The 19791-nt window shown below is 39.7% G+C and overlaps 1 protein-coding gene across 2 annotated transcripts in view; it reads left to right on the top strand.

Moving 5' to 3' along the window:
• The first annotated feature begins 1755 nt into the window (after positions 1–1755).
• Positions 1756–19791, top strand: part of SEL1L (SEL1L adaptor subunit of SYVN1 ubiquitin ligase) — a 39675-nt gene continuing 21639 nt past the window's right edge. For both annotated transcript variants that reach the window (XM_068148714.1, XM_068148713.1), the window contains exons 1-12: positions 1756–1917; positions 9041–9078; positions 9434–9656; positions 12685–12852; positions 13668–13773; positions 15021–15183; positions 15786–15839; positions 15922–15981; positions 16546–16627; positions 16914–17068; positions 17807–17863; positions 18860–18928. In XM_068148714.1, the coding sequence (XP_068004815.1) occupies positions 1845–1917; positions 9041–9078; positions 9434–9656; positions 12685–12852; positions 13668–13773; positions 15021–15183; positions 15786–15839; positions 15922–15981; positions 16546–16627; positions 16914–17068; positions 17807–17863; positions 18860–18928 (1248 nt within the window). In that variant the 5' untranslated portion in view covers positions 1756–1844. The remainder of the gene's footprint in view (positions 1918–9040; positions 9079–9433; positions 9657–12684; positions 12853–13667; positions 13774–15020; positions 15184–15785; positions 15840–15921; positions 15982–16545; positions 16628–16913; positions 17069–17806; positions 17864–18859; positions 18929–19791) is intronic.

The following is a 19791-nucleotide window of genomic DNA, read 5'->3' as shown; positions in this document are numbered from 1 at the left end:
CAAGAGGGAGAGAGAAGAGCAAAGGAATTATATTAACACATCCCCCACCCCCCAATATGGTTTGGGTCTGCGGAGGAAAGGTGCCGCCACTTAGGCATGGAGATGTCATCCTGGTTGGCTGTGCTGTCCTCCGCTGAAGGAGGGGTGGGAGAGATCCTAAAGTCCACGTCATAGGAGAGGTGCTCCAGCCTTCTAATTGTCCTCATCACCCTTCTCTGGACATGCTCCAGAACCTCCAGATCCTTCCCGTAATAGAGGCTCCGGAACTGAACACAGTACTCCAGGTGGGGTCTCACCAGAGTAGAGGGGGAGAATCACCCCCCTCGACCTGCTGGCTATGCTTCTCTTGATTCAGTCCAGGATGTGATTGGCTTTCTGGGCTGCAAGCACACACTGGTGGCTCAGGTTGAGCTTTTCATCCACCAATACCCCCAGGTCCTTTACTTCAGGGCTGCTCTCAAGGCAGTCACTGCCCAGCCTGTATCAGTGCTTGGGATTGCCCCAACCCAGATGCAGGACCTCGCACTTGGTCTTGTTGAACCTCATGAGGTTGTCATGGGCCCACCTCTCAAGCCTGTCAAGGTCCCTCTGGATAGCATCCCTGCCCTCCAGCGTTTCTAAGGAAAGCATTACAAATAGCAACATACTTATGAGCTAAATCTGAAATAGCCCCAAACACAACAGTATTGCCACAATGCTCCTGTAATCACAAGTTAAATACTCAAGAATTCACAGGCAGCCAGGAGACAGTCAATACAGCAAAATATGACATTCTCAGAGGTGCACTCTTTCTTAGCTTTGTGTTCCCACCAGATTTAGAGCTCTGAGGATGTTCTCCGTTAATACCTAATGCTATTCCTATAATGAATACCCTGTGTGCAACTTCACCTACTCTTCTGACCCAGGTCTCTTGCTTTGGTCTGGGCCTGCAGTCAGCACAAAACAGAGAATGAGGGCTTAGTATGAACTAAACCTTCAACTTCTCTTCAGGTTCCCTGGAAGGTTGAAGCTTCAGCTCTGACTTTAGCCCTGCTGTCACAAAACCTACCTATCCCAGAGAGCCGAAAGGGAACCTGCTCAGTTCTCAGTAATGGTGTTTTTCCCTCACCGCTTTCTGCTATCCCCGCCCAAATCCACACGACACTGCCCCGCCCCACCGTTTCCGACCCCTACAAACGGCCAAGGAAAAGCCTCCCGCCCTTCGCCGTCGTCTGCGGATGGAGCTCCGCTGGATGGAGCTTGGAGCTACTGCCATGCTCCCCAGCCGACCTCTAAATTTCAATCGGAAGAGCGCTACTGGAGACCAACTGTTCGGAACCAAGCGTGAAGCTGCGGGTGGCGCGGGTCAGGCACCGACCGTGCTGTTCACACTCCAGCCACCGGGGCGCAAGTGACACTACCGTGCCCCTCACTGCGCAGTTTTGCGCCAAGGCTTCTGGGTGCCGTAGTCCTTGCCTCGCTGTCGGTCCGCCCCAGACCCCTCTCTGGGCCCTGCGCTTCGCAAGCCACGCTGGGTGTTGTAGGAATTGCCCGTGAGCCAATAGAATCTGTCGTTTGGGAAGGGCGCGCTCGCGTATCCAGACTCCCTCAAGCACGTGCTTTCCCTTTGCGGTACGATTGGTCAACACGAGAGAGTGACCAGCGATCCGTCCCTTCTCCGAGCCAATCAGAGCGGGCCATGTAGAGCAAGCCGTTCCCCAGGGATTGCGTGTACCGCTGTCAGCAGCTGGTAGTTGGTCGTCAGCGCGGCCAGCGGATTGGAAACGCCGGCGCGGTGGGCGGGGCCAGGAAGCCGGACTCGGGGCCCCTGATCAGCGGCGGTGGCCCTTCAGGAGCCCGGTGGGATGGGGCGGCGGGCGCGCCTTGGGCTGGTGCTGTGCCTTGCGGCGCTCTGGGCTGGAGGGCTGGCCGCGGCCGGTTAGTACCGGGACTTCACCTTTCCCTGCCTCGCAGGGCCTCAGCTCTGCGGCGGCCTTCCCACCCGCTGTTGCCCTGATGCGGGGGAGGGGGTGCGGGCTGCTGCCACTGGGGGACGGGGGCAGTCCCGGCGTGGAGGCGGCGGAAACTAGGAAGTGGGTCCTGTGTTCTCACTGAGACTTTGGGTTGCGTGGCGGCAGCTCCGTCTTCGCCGGTGCGCTGAGACGGCGCTGGGGAGGGCAAGGGAGTTGAGCTCCTGTCAGCTGCATGGCCGGGAGTAGCAGGGGTGGCGGAGCCAGACTCACCGAGGGGCGTTGGGCCGGTTGCTTCACCCTGTGCCTGCTGGCATTGCCTCAGCGGGGGCTGTTCTGTAGGCCTCATGGGAGTGAACACATTGTTTAGTCCGGCTCCTGCTTTTTAACAGCTCGTTAAGAGCCTACTTTGTGATGCCTGCTCTGCTAAAAACTGAAACGAGACCTTTTTCTTTTCTTTCCCGTTTTGCAGTTTCTTGCTGAGAAGCTGATAATGCTGATGTTGGCTTTATCAGAACAGTTTTCTCATGCAGATATAGAGAGAGAGCAATTCTGGGGCCTGCATTATGTCACTATAACACGTTTCTGCTTTTGTTGTTATGTAGCTTGGGGTTTTTGTGCTTCGCATATGTTGTTATCTACTTCCTTTCCAAGGGTTTCTACCTCCCACACCCTTCTTTCCACCGTGGGCGGGTGGGGGCAATGTGCAATGCATTTATTTATGTAGTGTTTCTAAAGCCAGAAAGCAGGCATATTTAATAGACAGCATTATCCAGTGCTACTAGGAGTGTGCTTTTAGGCTGTCAGTATTTCAGAAAAGTAACAGCATTTTCTCTAAAGATAATTTCAGTGGTTTGGGGTTCTATTTCATGTATAGAGGAGTGTGTTGACATTTAAGGTGATGTTACTGGAGTTCAGAATAGGTATCAAGCACAAGATCTTTGTACATAATGTTATAAGCCAGCACTTCCCAAGGTGTAGAAAAAATACCTACAAGCTCTGTGAAGCCAAAAAGATGTACCCTGACTCTGAATGATATGTTCTCACAAATAATATATATATATATAGGAAAAAAAGCTAAGGTGAGATGAGACTTGTTAGATGAACAATGTTGTGTGTGTAAGTTAGGTTTAAGGGCTGTTAAAGTGGCCGACTATGGCTGTGCTAGCATGCCACTCTTCTGTTTTGACTGCTTTTCCACTGTCACAAAGCTGTGTTTGCGATTATGAACTTCTGATAGCTTAATTTGGCCTTTAAAAACATATGTTTAGAGTTAGTTGAACTAATGCAATTGATGGGTCCAAGAAAGCATGTGGTACATTACATGAATGATTAGGAGCTGTCGCCAGTTAAATCACTACTGTGAAGTAAAACTGTTTATAAATATCCAAAATTAATTAGGAGAAGGTGTTTGGAGTCCAGCTTTTGGCAGCAGATGATAACAGGGAGAAAAACTTTGTTGCTCCAGTTTTTGTGAAGAGTCATTCTGAAAGAAGTCATCATTACTTGATTGACGTTTTCATTTCCTACAGCCACAGTACCATTTTCTCTAGTAGAGTCTAGTACAAGCTCAGAGACTGTTAAATGCTTCCCTGAATACTTGTTCTTTCCTAATGTATGGTCTGGAAACAGTAATGTGAAATATATGTTCGTGGAAGGGGTTTTAAGGATGAGTAAAAATGACTCAAGTATTAAGTTTCCTGACTTCAAAAGATTATTTTTTAGGGAGTCTTTTAACTATAGCTTTAAACTCTAACATTATAATCATAAACTTTTGCTTGAATCTGTGTACTGAAAACTTGAAATGAATTTAAGAAAACTCAGCCCTAAAGAAATGAGCACTATTTTTTTAAAGATACAATATTAGTACAAGTTATGAAGAAACTCAGCATTGAGGCCAAAGAAATAATAATGATATCGTGGGAAACTGGCAAAAGCTGCTCAAGCCAAGGCTGGCTGTCCTGTGCTTATCACAGCAGCAATGGTTTTCTACTTCTTCTATTGATCATTAAGAACATAAGGGAAAAAAAAAAATACCTTCTCTTACTTTTTTTCCTGATTGCTGATATTATTTGGTTCTTGAGGTTTTCCTAATGCTTGCAGAATAAGAGGTAGAAATTCTCTCACTTTACATGAGGAAAGGAAGTGATTCTTTCTCTAACAGTCCTGCACCTTCCATGGCTAACTTCAATGCTAGGCAGAGGTTTTCATACTGTCTCATTAACTAGTAGGGCAGATGAGAATAGTCACATACTTGTAAGAAACATTTGTGCCTGTTCTGTAAAAAGACAGCTCAGTGGCTTTCCCTGACCCTTCTGATTTTGCTTAATAACTGGAAAACATTCCCTAAACTTGTTGCGTGATAGGGAATCTCAGTTCTCACAAAGAAAGTGAGGTAAGGGTTGACTTGTAGCTTGATTTTGTCGTTGCACTGAAATGAGTAACTGCACAGATCGTAGCTGGGAGCAGTCTTGCTGTCAACGATGCTTTGAAACTAATCGTCTGAGTAAGTGCCACTTATGGATTTTGCTTAACTGCCTACATGTGTTAGAGGCCTATGTAATAGGAATAGAATCTATGCTATGGAGCTTTTGTGCTGACTTTAACAGTTGAAAAATTGATGAGAAGCAATCTGAGGTAATTTTTTTCCATAAGATTTCCTGTTTTCCTGCAGAAATACAATAAACAAGGTTTGTATTCTTGCAGATTCCCACTAGTCGTTTACACAAAAAGAGCGTTAAAAGAAATAACTAAAAATCGACCCAAAAATCTCTGATAGATGCTGTAGAGCAGTCATTGCCAAACCAGTTTTGTTCATGCACCTCTCTCTGTGGAAAAACAATTTTGAGTGTGCCTCTTCATTGTTTAACTTTTCTTAAAACAAAAAGTATTTACTACTGTGCTACCATATTTTGCGTAAAAATAGAACTGGGAAAAAAGTGAGATAAAGGTGAAATAAACACAAACAATTTAGAAAGTATTTTCTTTCTGCACCCCCAATGGGTTGGCTAGCATGCCCCCTGGGGTGCACATGCCCCATTTTGGAGATCACAGCTCTCTAGCATGCAAACTCATAGCTATTTCGTTGTGATAGTGTTTGGAGCTTGAAGAGTGTGGCAAATAGTGGAAGGAAGCTGACTACAGTGATTAGTTAGGGCGTTCATCAGAGCTTTGGGGGATTGCCCGCTGCTTGTGTTTACTGAATTTTTGGCTCTGTCCCACAGGTGAGTTACCATTCTGATGTTGAAATTGATAGTATTTCTTGTCTAGTAGTAGTAGTCCTTTAGCTTTATGGGCTCTGTCAAAGGTTAGGGCTGGGCACTAAACCAGTGCCAGGTGTATTTGGAATGGAATACCTAATTGGTCAGTTCAGGGTAACCTGTCCTGTCCACTCCTCCCTGTATTTGTGGCCTTTTACTCTGCACCCCCAGTGTAAGACACAAGATTTAGCAGTGACCCTGGTCTGTATACCAGTCCTTGGTGCCAGCTAGAAACATTGAGCATCATCACTGCTAGAAGCAGTGTCGGCAAAACCACGCCATTGACTGTAGAAAATGCAGTTAATTAGAAGAGACTGTGCTGAAAATTAAAATTACTGAACAGAATTAATTCTGTTCTAAAGCAAACCAGGATAAGGTTGTCAGTTGATCTTTTAATACAGCAAAACTTTGTTGTGTTCCCTCAAGCTAAAGGACCTTCATTTTGCTGAATCACACTGCACAGATCTCCTTGTTTCTACCCTTTTCTCCATAGTGCTCTCTTGAAAATGGCAATTGTCACAGAATGGTAGGATCTGTATCCAGCATATGGTAGGATCTTTTTATCTAGCATAGGCTGACAGAGTACTTTTACTATATTTAAATAGACTGACTGAACACTGTTTTTTCTAATGGAACAAAAATTAATATGTTTTAAACCTGATTTTAATTATATATGGAGTGGTGGATGGTTGAAACAAGTGTTTAGCTCTGTGAAGTACTCTACAGTCCTAACTGGGTGTGAGAGCACCCAGCAGTGCCTACAGCTCATTCTGTAGAATGTTGTCAGCTGCATGTTTCAGCCATGAGTGGTTTTGCCTACTTAATCCTTTTACTGTATCATTGCATCTCCCTAATTTTTTTAACAAGTGATGGGATTAGTTTCAAATTGGCCTTTTCAGAAGAGATTTATAGAATTAGGCACCTTAATAACAGACTCGAATTTAAAAATAGTCAGTTACTTGTTTTTAAAATTTAGCTGTGGAAAAGCAAACTGAACTATCAGCTTTGATCTCCAAACCAGGTGTGCAAACATCTGTGACTTTCATCAGTAGCTGAGCCTTGACTAATAAGCCATTCTTAGGTCAAACTGTGACCTTTCATAGATGTTATTTTAACACTTGCTGAATTCTCTCAAGTGTTTCATAGAAGTCAACACACTTCTGAGTAGCAGGTGTGTACTAGTCAGCAGTTCTGTGAAATAACAAGGTTGTGATCCCTCTTTTAATTACATTATTGGTCATCACTACAACCTCATCTGCCTAACTTTAGAAGAAAGTCGCAAAGCTAAGAACAGCTAAGCTAGTATTTGTTGTTGCTTTTGTGCTGTTTGGGGACCACTGTTTTATGGTACAGTTTCTTAATAACAATGCTGGTTCCTTCTGAGAGAATTTAAATGATGCAATAGAAATGAAATAGATTTATTTACTTCCAAGGAGGAAGAGTAAACACTAAATGAATTCTATCATACCTTGCTCAGATGTTTTTCACCTTTCAATTTAGTAAACCTTTGCATATGAAGTAGCAAAATAATTGTTCTTTGATAGTATACCTATTTAGATCTGACATTCTGTGGTGGTCTTCTGTTATAAAGTCAGCCTTCCACAAATTGAAATCACTAAAGCCTTTACCAAAAAGCTGGAATAGTCTAGTGCTGTTGGGCATAGAGGCTGATTTTGAGCAGACAAACACCCACCCTAGTGGGTATAGCTGTTAAAAATAACATGGTGTTTGTTACTGCAGTAACTGATATTGTGTAAGTGCGTTGTATGTATTAATAGCAGCATAGGAGCTATAGGGTAGGTTAACCTTGTCTTAGTTCTCACCCCACTCCAGAAGCATGTTGTGAATCTCTCGACAAGCTCTGGAGATTGAAATTCTAGAGGTGGTATTTAGGTTTTGATTTTTTTTGGTGGGGGGGATAGTAGAATGTAATTTGTAGAAAACATGATAAATTTAAAATTTGTCTGGTTTTAAAATGCAAAATAACCTCAAGTATCTTAAATGCCTATGCACTTTTACTGTGTTTAAAAAACAAGTTGTATGGAGGCCCAAAGTGTTGAAATTCAGTGGTAGAACTTCCTAGACTTATCACAATCCGCCTTAGATTAGATTCCATTAGATTGCTCAAACTGATAACATCATCTCTGCCAGGAATGCAGCTAGCCTTGTTTGTTCCTTATGCATCTTTTGATGATTTTCAAAGTTGGAGTTCTTATGCTGTCTTGGTTGCTACTTGCAAAGTCTGTTACTTCTGGGGTGCTCTTTGCTGTCCCCACTAGTTTCTCTGAATGTTTCTCTACATGTTTTAATTTCTGAACCTGTAAGATACAGCTGCTTACTCCAACCAGCTGTTCCAGATCTTTTTTAATCCTGTGTCTGCTGACAGTCAAACTTTGATTTTTACATCCACTTCAGTGTGCTCGATAGATTGTCTCAGTTGCAGCGTCAGACTTGGCACCTTAGTTTTGCGGCTTCGCTTGTAAGTCTAAGAATATTTTCCTGGTTTTTGTGCTGTAACATTTAAAATTGATCCTCATCGTTTTACTTGTTCTAAAGGTTATACTTCAAATAATGCGGGAATTGCTTTCTGGAATTTGGCTTGCAAGGTTAGCCCCTTCACTGCAGACACCTGTAGTTGCTCTGTTACAGTAATAGTCCTCAAAACATGAACTGAAAAAAGTGTCACATTTGTAGTTTGTCACTTAAAAGATGAATGATCTCTGGCAAAACACTGTTAGTACATGAAGATTAAAAGTACGTAAGTTTCGCTTGCTGCCAAGTGCTTACAGAAGTAGTAGGAGTTAGCAACATCCTTGCCTAGTCATCTGTTTATATTTTGAGCTTTTATTTCTATTTGAGTTGAGAATGAGAGAGGAGGCCATAAGGTCATCTTTCAAATGTGGAAGGACTTTGTGCACCTAAATGAGGTGGTATCAAATAGTGATAACAGGGAACAGTTACCTTTTGTCTGTGATCATTTTAGAGGCTTTCAGTTGAGATGATAGTACAAACTGAGTTGTTCAAAGCATGGTGAGTAACCCATTTAAGTTAGAGGAACAAAGAAAATAAGAGATGTGGTTCTGCAAAGCAATGGTAAAGCTGTCCTAAATAAGCTTTTCTGATTGTCTTCTCCCTCCTTTCTACTTCTTTCTTCAGGTCTCTAATAACTTTTCTTTACCATTTCTTCTATTTCCAGTCTTTCTAATCAAGTATTGTATTATGATACCTTCAGATAAGAAAGATGACAGTTAAACAAGACTTGCAGCTCTCGAACAGGATCTTAAAGACAAACTAATTTTTCAAAATTCCATAGAGAGAACTCTATATAAAGGTTTGAGTATGTTAGGCAAAATGAAATGGCATTCTATAAAGGACATTGTTGAATTATAAGCGGGGTGGTACTCGTGAAACTTTCTGGTCACTCCTGAAGCTGTTCATATTAAAGCTGATTTGGTCACTACAAACCTTAGGTTCCATATGCTCCTTTCACTTGATGCATATCTTTTAAGTAGTTTAGTTGGACTGGAACAGTTCATACTGTGTAGTAATCTAGAGGATTGATTTGGGGGTTTTGTTGTGGTTTGTTTTTCTTTTTTAAATCACACTTTTTTTCATGTATAATAGACACAATTGTGTCAGCATAATTTAAGGAGGGCGAGATTAACCTGTGAAATACTTCATTCTTTCAGAAAGACTTAGTGTTGTCAGAAGTACACTAGGCAACATAGTGTACTCGCATATTTCAGAACTGTTGCACAATATTATAGCTAAACTTATCTTTATTTTTGAGAAAATTACTCATGGAAAACTGACTTACACCATCTCTTCTAGATGAAGAGGGAAATCAAGATGAATCACTGGAGCCAAAGGTGAGGAGATCAGTTTCTCGTCATTCTCTTTTTCTTGTGAAGTAGAGCAAAGGCCTAAAGTTCAGAATTGTGATTTGATTCCTGTTTTAAACTGTTCTGTATTTCTTGCTGTCTAATTAATTTCTTCTGTTCACTAGAAGAATTAATGTGATGTTGTCTTTTAAATGTTTAATTTTTTTTTCAAGAGAAGTGAAACAGAATCATTGAAAGCTTGTAGTAGTAGTAGTTCAGCTTACTTTTGATGCTGTGGTTTAAGCTTACTGTGTTAATTAATCCTATCTTTAAAAGTAATATGTTGTTGCTAGCTGCTGCTGTTCAATTTCTAATCTTCTAAAATGTGGCTCTTATCCTTCAGACTTTATCTGCAGATGACCAGGTAAAGGACCATTCCACAGGAACTCGAGTGGTAGCAGGTCAGATCTTCCTTGAATCAGGGAAATCAGACTCGCAGTCAGAGGATGAAAAAAACTTTCACAGTGAAGAGGAGGAAAAAGAGAATTCACTGGAAGAGCTGAACTCTCTGGAAATGGCCAATCTATTAGATAAGGATTTGGAAGAAGCAGAAATACAAAGACCAGGTAACTGCTCACAGCGTTTTGAGCAAGTGGCAGGAAAGATGCATCTGAGTAACTTCAGCATGTAGATGGACATAAACAGTAATTATGAACATATGAAATAACTAGTGTTTTGGTCTCTCTGGAATGGCATGGTAATTGCTGCCTTTTCTATTAGAAACTAACGTCAAAAAGTTTTCAGCTGTATTGTGATGGAAATCACAGTGGTTACTTTTAGATACATTTGAAAGGGTTTTACGTAATTCTTGTTACTTCCATCGTGCTGGAAAGCTTAAACTATCAAATGGAGAAAGCTCTGATTTCTTCAAATAGGACTCAAGTAGACATACCATGCTGGGTTTATGTATACCAACTAGAGAAGGAGAAATTGCGTCAGTATTTCAGCCTCCTGGCTGTTTGCCTGGAGTCTCAGTTGACAGAGAAGGAGCAAATTGTAACGCAGAGGCATGCTTCCTAGGATGTCATTGTTCCTTCAGGCAAAATCTAGACTTCATGTAAACTTCAGTAGGTTTTTAAATTTAGGTAAAAATACGTCCTGGTGCTTAAATTCTTAGGAAATTACAATATTTATCTTCTGATAAAAATGTGGTATTTTTGACTTGCATTTTTGTAGCAGATAAGTAGATGGCACAGTTGAGTACCCTAGCCAATGCAGCCAAGTTTTTAGAACTTACTACAAAGTAAATAATGTAGAGGGACTGATTACTGGTTCTCTCTAGCAAAGCAATTCTGGCAATTCTGAGGGAAAAGTACTAGTATTCTGTCAGGGAAAATCAAAACAAAAAACCACCAACCCTGCTTAAGGATAGCTTTACTAGGAAACTTTTTAACTGAGTCAGACAGGAACCTGCCTCAGGTACAGATGTTGCATCTCTCAAATGAGCAACTGACAACAGGGCTGCACAAAGGAAGATTAAAGCTTTTCTAAATACAGTTTGGCTTCTGTGTATGGTCATGAGGTTACTTGGCGTGGGGGGGAGGTGCTGCAGTGGGGACGAAAACAAAAAACAAAACAACCCCCCAACCACAGACAAACAAGAAAAAACAACAACTCTTCAAGTTTCCATGTGTGGTCTGCAGGATATTGAGCAGAACAAAAGTTCAACTTCAGTAATTTACAATTAGTACTACTAAGGATTTTAACCTTGTAAGAAAGAAATTGTCTTGTTCTCTTCTGGTTCGCAAGGAATTGTATGTCTTTATAACAATCAAGTTTCACGCTAACCATTTTAGCTGAAAACTGCCCACAAGATTATTCAATCCCTGCTGCTTTTTTTCCCCCCATCTAGGGGACTCTTGCAGTAACATAACCAATACTGCTTACAAGTAATTTGTATTTGAGTTTCCTGCAGCATGAAGTATGACATAAGTAAAAAAGGATAAAATATAATGATGAAATACCATATACTTTATTCAGGATAATAAAATGGATAAACTGTAACTTGCATGCTCAGTTTGACAAAAAGAAATTTATCCTCTGGGGAAATCATTTGCCTCCATTTGTATTATTCTTTAAGTACATGATAACTGCTGAGCAGTTTATTCTGTGATCACATTGCTGTGTTGCATTAAGCATTAGTATTTATTATTATCTGGGGAGAAAAAAAGAGAACATTACGGTTGGATTTGGAATTTGTAAACAGCAAAGGGGAGGACTAAGGCAGAGAAATTTTGTAACTTGAGTGTACAGCTAACTCTTGTGCTGAATGCTGTGTAAAGGGTTCATGTCCAATTGCTTTCAGTGCAGTACACCAGGTACTAAACAATGCAAATAAAACTTAAGTTCTCAAGTATAGTGTTAATATCCTGCACCTCAGATTTGTTTGTATGACAGTGATAAGAGCTCCCATCTGTTTTATTTATATGTACCCTTAGCATGAATTTGTGCCTTGCTTTCTGATTAACAGGTGTCTAAAATGATTCTAGGCTAATTTCATCTGGTGGACTTAGTAGTTTTGAACGCAGTTTCTGAAAATAACATTTTTCCTTGTGTATTATGGGATAATTAACATGAAGTGGCATGGTGGAGCATCTGCCAAGGAATCAAATTACAAAGAGCACTTCAGGCAAACTAATCCTGGAGCCTTCCTTATGCTTTAAAATAATCAGCATGAAATTAGTTAGTGTGGTCTCTAGGCCATACAACTATGGACCTTAGAAAAAAGTACTAGCTTTCTCTATAAGCAGAAGAATTACAAACTTAGCTTGAAAAAACACCATATAATTGACATTTTCAATTGCATGACTTTGCAAATGTCTTCAAATGAAGCTGAGCTCAACTGCTGGTTTAGCTTAGTGAAGGACAAATGCCTTTATAAAATTATGGCTAACTGAAACAATTTTCAAAAAATGAAGCTGATTCTTAATCTTCAGAGAAGATTGATTTTCATTTAAAAATACGAAGAGGTAATATTTCAAATGCCAGTGCATGAGAAATTACACTGTTCAAATTCATTTTCAATGCAACTTAAATGTATTGCTGAAGTGAAAGTAAGTCTTCAGTGCAACAATAGAAAATAACTAGACTCACAGGTTTCATTTAGGTATTTTCTTACAATTATATGTTCTAAGTGTACACCCTGCTGTTATTCAGGCATTTCAATATCATATTTGGCAATGTGAGTGATTCAGTCATGAGAATGTCTATCCCTGGGGCTAAAATGAATGTGTGCACTGGAATGGACTTCAAGGGTGGCATGAGAAATGGAAGGGCTCTTCATGTTGCTTGGCAATATAAATGTAACTGATTTGCCTTTTAAATATAAACAAATATATTTTCTTTGCTTAGAACTAAGGAATATAAGAAACAACATAGCTTGTGTTTCCTGATTAAATGAGAGTGATACTTCTGCATTTTCAATTGCTATTTAGAAAAAAACTCGGTTGTTATAGGCTTTTGTAAATGAGGGATTTTTACTGAGAACTTGATTAAATGCAGTTCATGGAAATGAAAACCAACATAGGAGTGCTTTCCTCTATGTGGTAGCTGACTTGAATATGTGCAGTCTAATTCCTGGATATGTATTTTCAGCTTTGACAGCTATTGGAGGCACTGCGGATGGTGAACCTTGCCACTTCCCCTTTTTGTTCATGGAGAAGGAGTATGCAGAGTGCACAGCAGATGGGAGGGAAGATGGCAGGCTTTGGTGTGCAACAACCTATGATTACAAGAAGGATCAGAAGTGGGGCTTTTGTGAAAGTAAGTAACCTGATGCTGCTTTCTTGTGCAAGTGATGCTTTCTTAAGCTGGCATTTTCAGCCCTTTATTTAAGGATCTAGAAGTCCCTGTCATATAATAATAGCCACTTTATACTGCAATTTATGCTACAATATATAAGTAATCGTAAAGTCAGAGTTCTTACAATGGAAAAAGATTACAGTGCAAATGCCAATTCCTAAAGCTGTTTGGGAAATCTTGCAGTGGAGATCTCTATAAAACTCTTGGTTTCTGAAGCTAAGGGAGTTAGAGAGGTTTGACAGGACAAGAGGAAATGGCCTGAAGCTACACCATGGGAAGTTTAGATTAGATATTAGGAAAAGCTTCTTTATTGAAAGAGTAGTGAAGCATTGGAACAGGCTGCCTAGGGCGGTGGTGGAGTCTCCATCCCTGGAGGTGTGCAAAAACCACGTAAGCACTTTGGGACATTGTTTAGTGGGCATGGTGGTATTTGGTCTGTGGTCTTAGGTATTTGGACTTGGTCTTAGAGGTCTTTTCCAAACTTTGATTCTGTCAGTGTTTCCCATTATATTTGATGATTTTCTAGAAAACATCCACCTGCAGGAGGAACCCGTCTTCCTTCCACAAGTTTCATTAGAGCAATTAAAAGACTCTCAACAACACACTTGTATGAGAGAGACATCATGTGAGAAGAAACTGTCTACCAAGTTATCTAACATGTCCCTTAGATATCTTCTTGTAATCACTTGCATTGTTTATTTGTCTTCAGAAATATTTCTGGTTGAGAGAATAGAATTGAGATGTTTAACTGATGCTTTTAATGCACTCTTTTTCAGCTGAAGAGCAGTCTAATAAGAGAAGGCAGATGCAAGAAGCTGAAGATGTTTATCAGACTGGAATGAAAATCCTTAATGAAAGCAGTAAAAAGGCTCAGAAGAAAGAGTAAGTTTACCTCTGCCACCTCCACAAAAGGAGGATGACATGGCTAGTCACTCTGGCATCACTGCATCAAACTGCAGTAGTAGTACTTTTCAGATTACTTAGAATAACAAATTAGTCTGTTTTCCTCTGAATCTGCTAAAAAATGAGGAATTTCTGAAGAGTGAATGTCATCAAAATGTTGACTTAATTCAGGATGGTGCTGTCATTCTTTAGCCACAATCTGTGTGTGGCAACTGCCCTGAGAGAAGAGAACATGCCAAAAGATAGTTGTCCTTTTAAAAACGTTTCTCACAGTGTAGTTCTCATTTTGCTTCGAAGATTAAGTGGAAAATACTACCATTTATTGGCCTGCCTTGTTTCAGTTCCTACTTCATGATGTTTTTTATCACTGTAAAAATAGTATTAACCTCGATACATTGTTTAACTGTAGCAGTTAACATTATAGAACAGAATTAAAGTGGTTGGAAAAGACCTTTGAGACAAAAGGGTAATGCTTAGAGAGGAAACAATCAAAAACCAAAAGTAGAGTATTCTCTTCATTCTGGTCTGTTTATTCTCCACTCTGTACATATCCAATGACTGCTAAATAGTTGTCAGCTAACTGTAGTAATTAAGAATAGCTACTCCTTGGTCCTCATGTTGATAACTTCACCAGCAAGTGGTGACTTCAGGCTGCTCAGTACTAAGTAACCACTATTACCATGTTAAACTTGTTTGTGGAGATAAGGAAGTGTGTTTCTACTTAATGTGTTGGGGAAACTGAAGCACAGCTGGAAGTTGTCCATTACACCTTAGCAATGACAAAGGGACACAGTATCTGTTAGAGTCTGACTATTATTCTTGTTTATAAAATAGAGTATGAATTGTAAAACAATATTAAATCTTAGTTCTTTTGAACACCTAGAACTTTATTAGAAGATGAAATTATTAGAGGAATCAGCTTGGCCTAAAGAAAGAAAACAAGTCTGAGACTAGGAAGGAGGAGAAATAATGGAAAGTCTTGGAATGCTAATAAAGGTCCACGAGAAATCAAGCTGAAGCATGCTTGACAGTACTGAATCTGTCTACTAGTTAAATCATATGAGACGTTGCATAGATTGATTCAGAGCTGGAACATACCACTGTAGGTAGATTTGTTTGTAGAAAATAGGAGGGGAGTTAAAAAAGCACCTCCCCAGAATCTTCAGGCTTATGAATAGAATCAACTTCTTTGCCTCAAACTGACTAAGAAATTGTTTTCTTTTAAGAGCATATCAATATCTTCTGAAAGCAGCTGACATGAATCATACCAAGGCAATGGAGAAAGTCTCTTATGCTTTGTTGTTTGGCGATTACCTGAAACAGAACATTCAGTCATCAAAAGAACTATTGGAAAAACTAACAGAAGAAGGTTCTCCTAAAGGACAAATGGTATGTGTGTCCTTAGGTTCTATGAAAGTTGTTATAGGTGTTATGGTTTGACTGAAACTGTTACTCTTTTCTTGTGGCTTGTGTGGGATGCATCTTTTCATCTGGAGTTCTGTTTCTGAGATAGGTAGATAAACACACACAAGTTAATAATCAAGGAAGTTAGAAACTCCTAGGAATCTTGGAAGCTGTTTAGTCGTGCTGCACTCACTTTGTCCATGTGCAAAGCCCTTGAATTTTAGTGGTCTGGAATGCAATATTGTCTCCATGAGGTGATTTTTCTCGGTGGCATATGCTTTTGGAATTGCCCAGAATAGTCTTAGAACACTGTGAAATACAGAAATAGAAATATATGCTGTTATCTTCTCTGAGTCATGCAACTCCAACAGGTGTTACAGATAGAGCAGTAGTTATGTAAATTTTATGAGTAAACATCACTTTTGGAAAAACCTCAGCCAAATAGATCTGTGCATTTTAACTGTTTGTAGTCATAAATGCAACTTACTCATGGCAGAACAGATGAAAACAAGTAGATGTATTGGAGGAAGACTGATCCTGGATTTTTTGAATGATGTGCTGATAAACTTTTTTTCTTCTATTTCTAGGCACTTGGATTTCTGTATGCATCTGGTCTAGGAGTCAATTCCAGTCAAGCTAAGGTAACTTAGAAATCTTCAGTGTATGCTTTTGTAGTTTTATCTTGGAAGCAGATGTTAAATAACCGATGATTCTGTTTTTAAGGCCCTGGTGTATTACACTTTTGGAGCTTTAGGAGGAAATCTGATTGCCCATATGATCTTGGTAAGTAAGACGGTAACTTTACAGATGCAAGAACTTTTTGTGCTCTTAAATTTTTAATGTAAGATTTCCATTCATGTGGGTATTGGGTGGGCAGTAGTATTTTCCCCATTATCCTTGTTAACTTAAGGAAAAGTTTCTTCATTTTGAGTTGTATACCACTGTGAGTTTAGGTGGACTATGGTTACATCTTTTGGCTTACAGCAGAAGTGTCAGACTTCCAATTTCTATAGGCTGTGAAAGACAGATCTTTACACAAGATGCTGTTTTAATCATTATTGTGAGACCTAACACAAATTGAAGTGTGTAAGTAAAAAACGTTAGGTTTTCACCTATAACTGTTGTTCTGCTTGTTTGTTTTCCTTAGTAATATCTGAAGTATATTGGCTCTACTTAACCTTTTAATAGTATTGATCAGTTGCTCAAAATGCAGCCACAATCGACTTGTGGCTTTTGTATTGCCTATTGCCTCATCAGACCTTGCACAAATAGTGTGAAAAAGTTTATAATCTGGCAAGCAGTATGTTGTCAAATAACTGATAGTCTCCATGTTTTGTTCATTTTTAGGGTTACCGGTACTGGGCTGGGATAGGAGTCCTTCAGAGTTGTGAATCTGCTCTCACTCACTACCGACTTGTGGCAAATCACGGTAAAAACTTGTGCTAGGTTAACATTCTGGACTTTCTGTGTATTTCTGTATCATTCACCCAGAAAGACTATCAATCTAAATACTGTAAAAGTAGAGAATTCTTGCTGTTAAACAAGTTACCTGTTTGGCTCTGAATCATGCTATGCTATTTCTATGTCCATCTGTAGAAATGCCTGTAATACTTAGAGTTTCAAAGAAATTAATTCTGAGTAATAGCTGGAGCTTTGTAAAGATCTGTTTTTACTAAGCTGCAATGTAATACTTGTATTGAAATTTTTTGTTCTAGTTGCTAGTGACATTTCTTTGACTGGTGGCACAGTGGTTCAGCGAATTCGCTTAGCAGATGAAGTAGAAAATCCAGGAATGGCAAGTGGGATGCTAGAAGAAGACTTAATTCAGTATTACCAGTTTTTAGCAGAGAAAGGAGATGTACAAGCACAGGTAAGATGACGATCACCTGATGGAGTGCAGAAGTTTCAAGAATTGCAGGAACAGCTTCGTGAAAGATGTTGGATCTTGTAGATTTCTCTTCCTTCTGAATCAGTCTAGTTGATATTTCCTGATTAGTTTTTGCTTCTTAAAAAACAGGCATAAGATAGAACTTAGACACAAAATGCAGCTTTTTTTTTGTTGAAAGTTTCAAGTCCAAAACATTACAACTGTTGTATCTTGGGAAAGAGTCTTGGCTTTCACTAGAAACCAGCCAGATGAGTTAAGGATAGCTTTAGATGTTATGGAAGAAAACTTGGTCAAAACAACTGGCCCTGAAAGGGGACCTCAGTTTCTTGCTGCTGCTGCTCTTAATGACTTCTGTGTGTTGCAGGCTGAAACTTTGCTACACGCAATGCAGAAGGGGAGGACACTAATTTAGGCAAATTGAAATAATACAATTTGGTCATATATGACTTAAGAGTAAGGCAGAATTGAAATGAAATACTGCTATTTTCCATCTAGGTCAGTCATGTCACATATGTAGGCTAAGTTTCCACTTAGGCTAATGTGAAAAAGTATGCCTTGTGCTGTAGTTATTGAAGAAAATCTATATTGAGTCTTTGTAGCATCTTTAATTCTGATGTGGTCTCTGTTCATTTAACTAGCTCACTGGTATCTTTTTATTACTAGAAAAATAAAGTCCCTATGGAAAAGTGACTTATTTGCAATGCTGAATTTATTTTTTAGGTTGGCCTTGGACAGTTGCACTTGCATGGAGGAAGAGGAGTAGAGCAAAATCATCAGGTACCCTTCCTGGACACCTCTGATGCATATTATGCTTGATAGAGGGGGAGAAAGTGTAACTGAGGCTACAGGGAAGCAAAAGTGTTTAAATAGCACTGTAGTGTATTTATTGATTTTAATAATAGGGGTTTTAATAAAACTGAATTAATTCAATAAAACTTCTTTATAGATCTGGTATCTAGAGCTGATTTTTATTATACTGTTAGCTTAAGACTAATCATCTTAGAAATGAGGAAGTCAAAAATCAAAGACTGAGTTTTCAAGTAGTATTTGAAACTGGCTGAGTGATTGTACATGTAGAATCTTCATGATGCACTGTGTGTGCATTTGAGGGACTGTGTCTGCATTAGGGATCATAGTATGTGGCTTGCAAGAAATTTTGCTTCTGTAGACAAGAGTACAACTTCCAATGCTAAGGATATTAAATGCACAGAGAAAACAGAACTGCTGATGTAAGCCACCTTAGCTACTGCTTGTAGAAGATAAAATAGCTAACCTCTTCTTACAGTATGTCTTGAAAAATGGAGAGATGAGGATGTGTAGTCCTGGGGAGTATTTCAGATTTGGCTACCAATGAGAAATAGTTTTATGGTCATTACATTTAAAATACCTTGAAACGACTGCTCTAGAAGGGTTCAGAAATAAACTCCAGTGGCCAGAAACTGGAAATGGAACTGGCAGATCCCTTCTAAACAGGGTGTGGAGGTACAATAAGGAAGTAAGATTCACCTGTATAAATTGTGCTTAGTAGCAATTACAAGTTGTGTTTTACAACTCTCTTTTTTTTGGAATATACTGTTGAGAGGGATTGCCGCCTTCTGTTCTGATTTGAAGTGAGGAACTCTTTTTACATATGATAAATTAGTTGGGACTGGTAGCTTTTATCTGCAGAAGAACCTGATAACCTGGCAAACAACCTACTCACCTCTGCTCCTTTGGCAAGAAAAGGTACTCAGATCATAGTAATGGGGGCTAAAACACTTTTCTTCTCCACAGCGGGCATTTGAATACTTCAATCAAGCAGCTAATGCTGGTAATTCACATGCCATGGCCTTTCTAGGGAAGGTAAGATATTAACACTCAAAAGTAAGCAAATTGACTGCCCTTCAATGAACAATAATAAATTTCCTACTTTCTGATATCAGGCAGTCTAAAACTTCAGTGCTGGAATCTAAGTACTTCTGTTTTGCTACTGTGTCCTATTGTTCTTCAGGATTTGAGTGTCACGGTCGATTATGTCTAGCCTAAATTTTCTACTTCCTCCATTTTTTTTTCTTCCCCCTAAATAGCACTTGAACTAGATTTGTTTGTTGTTTGTTTGGGTTTTTGTTGTTTTTTTTTTTTTTAGAAATAGTTAAATACTTAAATGCCTTTTTTCTGTGGTGGAGGTCAAGACTCAGTGTAGGCTCCTATACTCTTCCATACAGTGTACAGGGGAAAAAGCCAGGTTTCACAAAATCTACCCTAGTGGAAAACAGGAAGTTTGGGAATGAAAGGGGGAAGACATCTGTATTCCTGTTCTGTGTAGAGAAGTGAGGCATCTGAGTCAGAGTTGTTAATAGGACTGTATCTGCTCTGAGCCAAAGCCTGAGTCTGTCTGCAAGGTGGGCATTGTGTCAGTTTTCTCACATGTAAGTTCTATTTTCAATCTAAAACATGACTGACAAGCTGCTATTGGTCATGTTAATGTGTTACTACTTGGAAAGATATTTGGGTCATTTGCCTGAAATGTGGGTTGCAGGCTACCTTCACCCCGTGAGGAGCTAAATCCTTATTATTGTGTTTAAGCACCGTTTAAGGTTAGACTGCAATGAACAGCTTAAGCTCATCTTCTGCAGGAGAGAATGCAAAATTTGTGTTTGTAGAATGTGGAAAAAACTAGTATATTGTGCTGGTCAAGGCGCCTGTCAGGAGAAATTGCAGGTTTT

This window comes from Melanerpes formicivorus, unplaced genomic scaffold (assembly GCF_026170545.1).
Source record: "Melanerpes formicivorus ecotype bairdi unplaced genomic scaffold, bMelFor1.0.p_v2 SCAF_17, whole genome shotgun sequence".
NCBI classification, from domain to species: Eukaryota; Metazoa; Chordata; class Aves; order Piciformes; family Picidae; genus Melanerpes; species Melanerpes formicivorus.
This window is presented reverse-complemented; position numbering and strand designations above follow the sequence as displayed.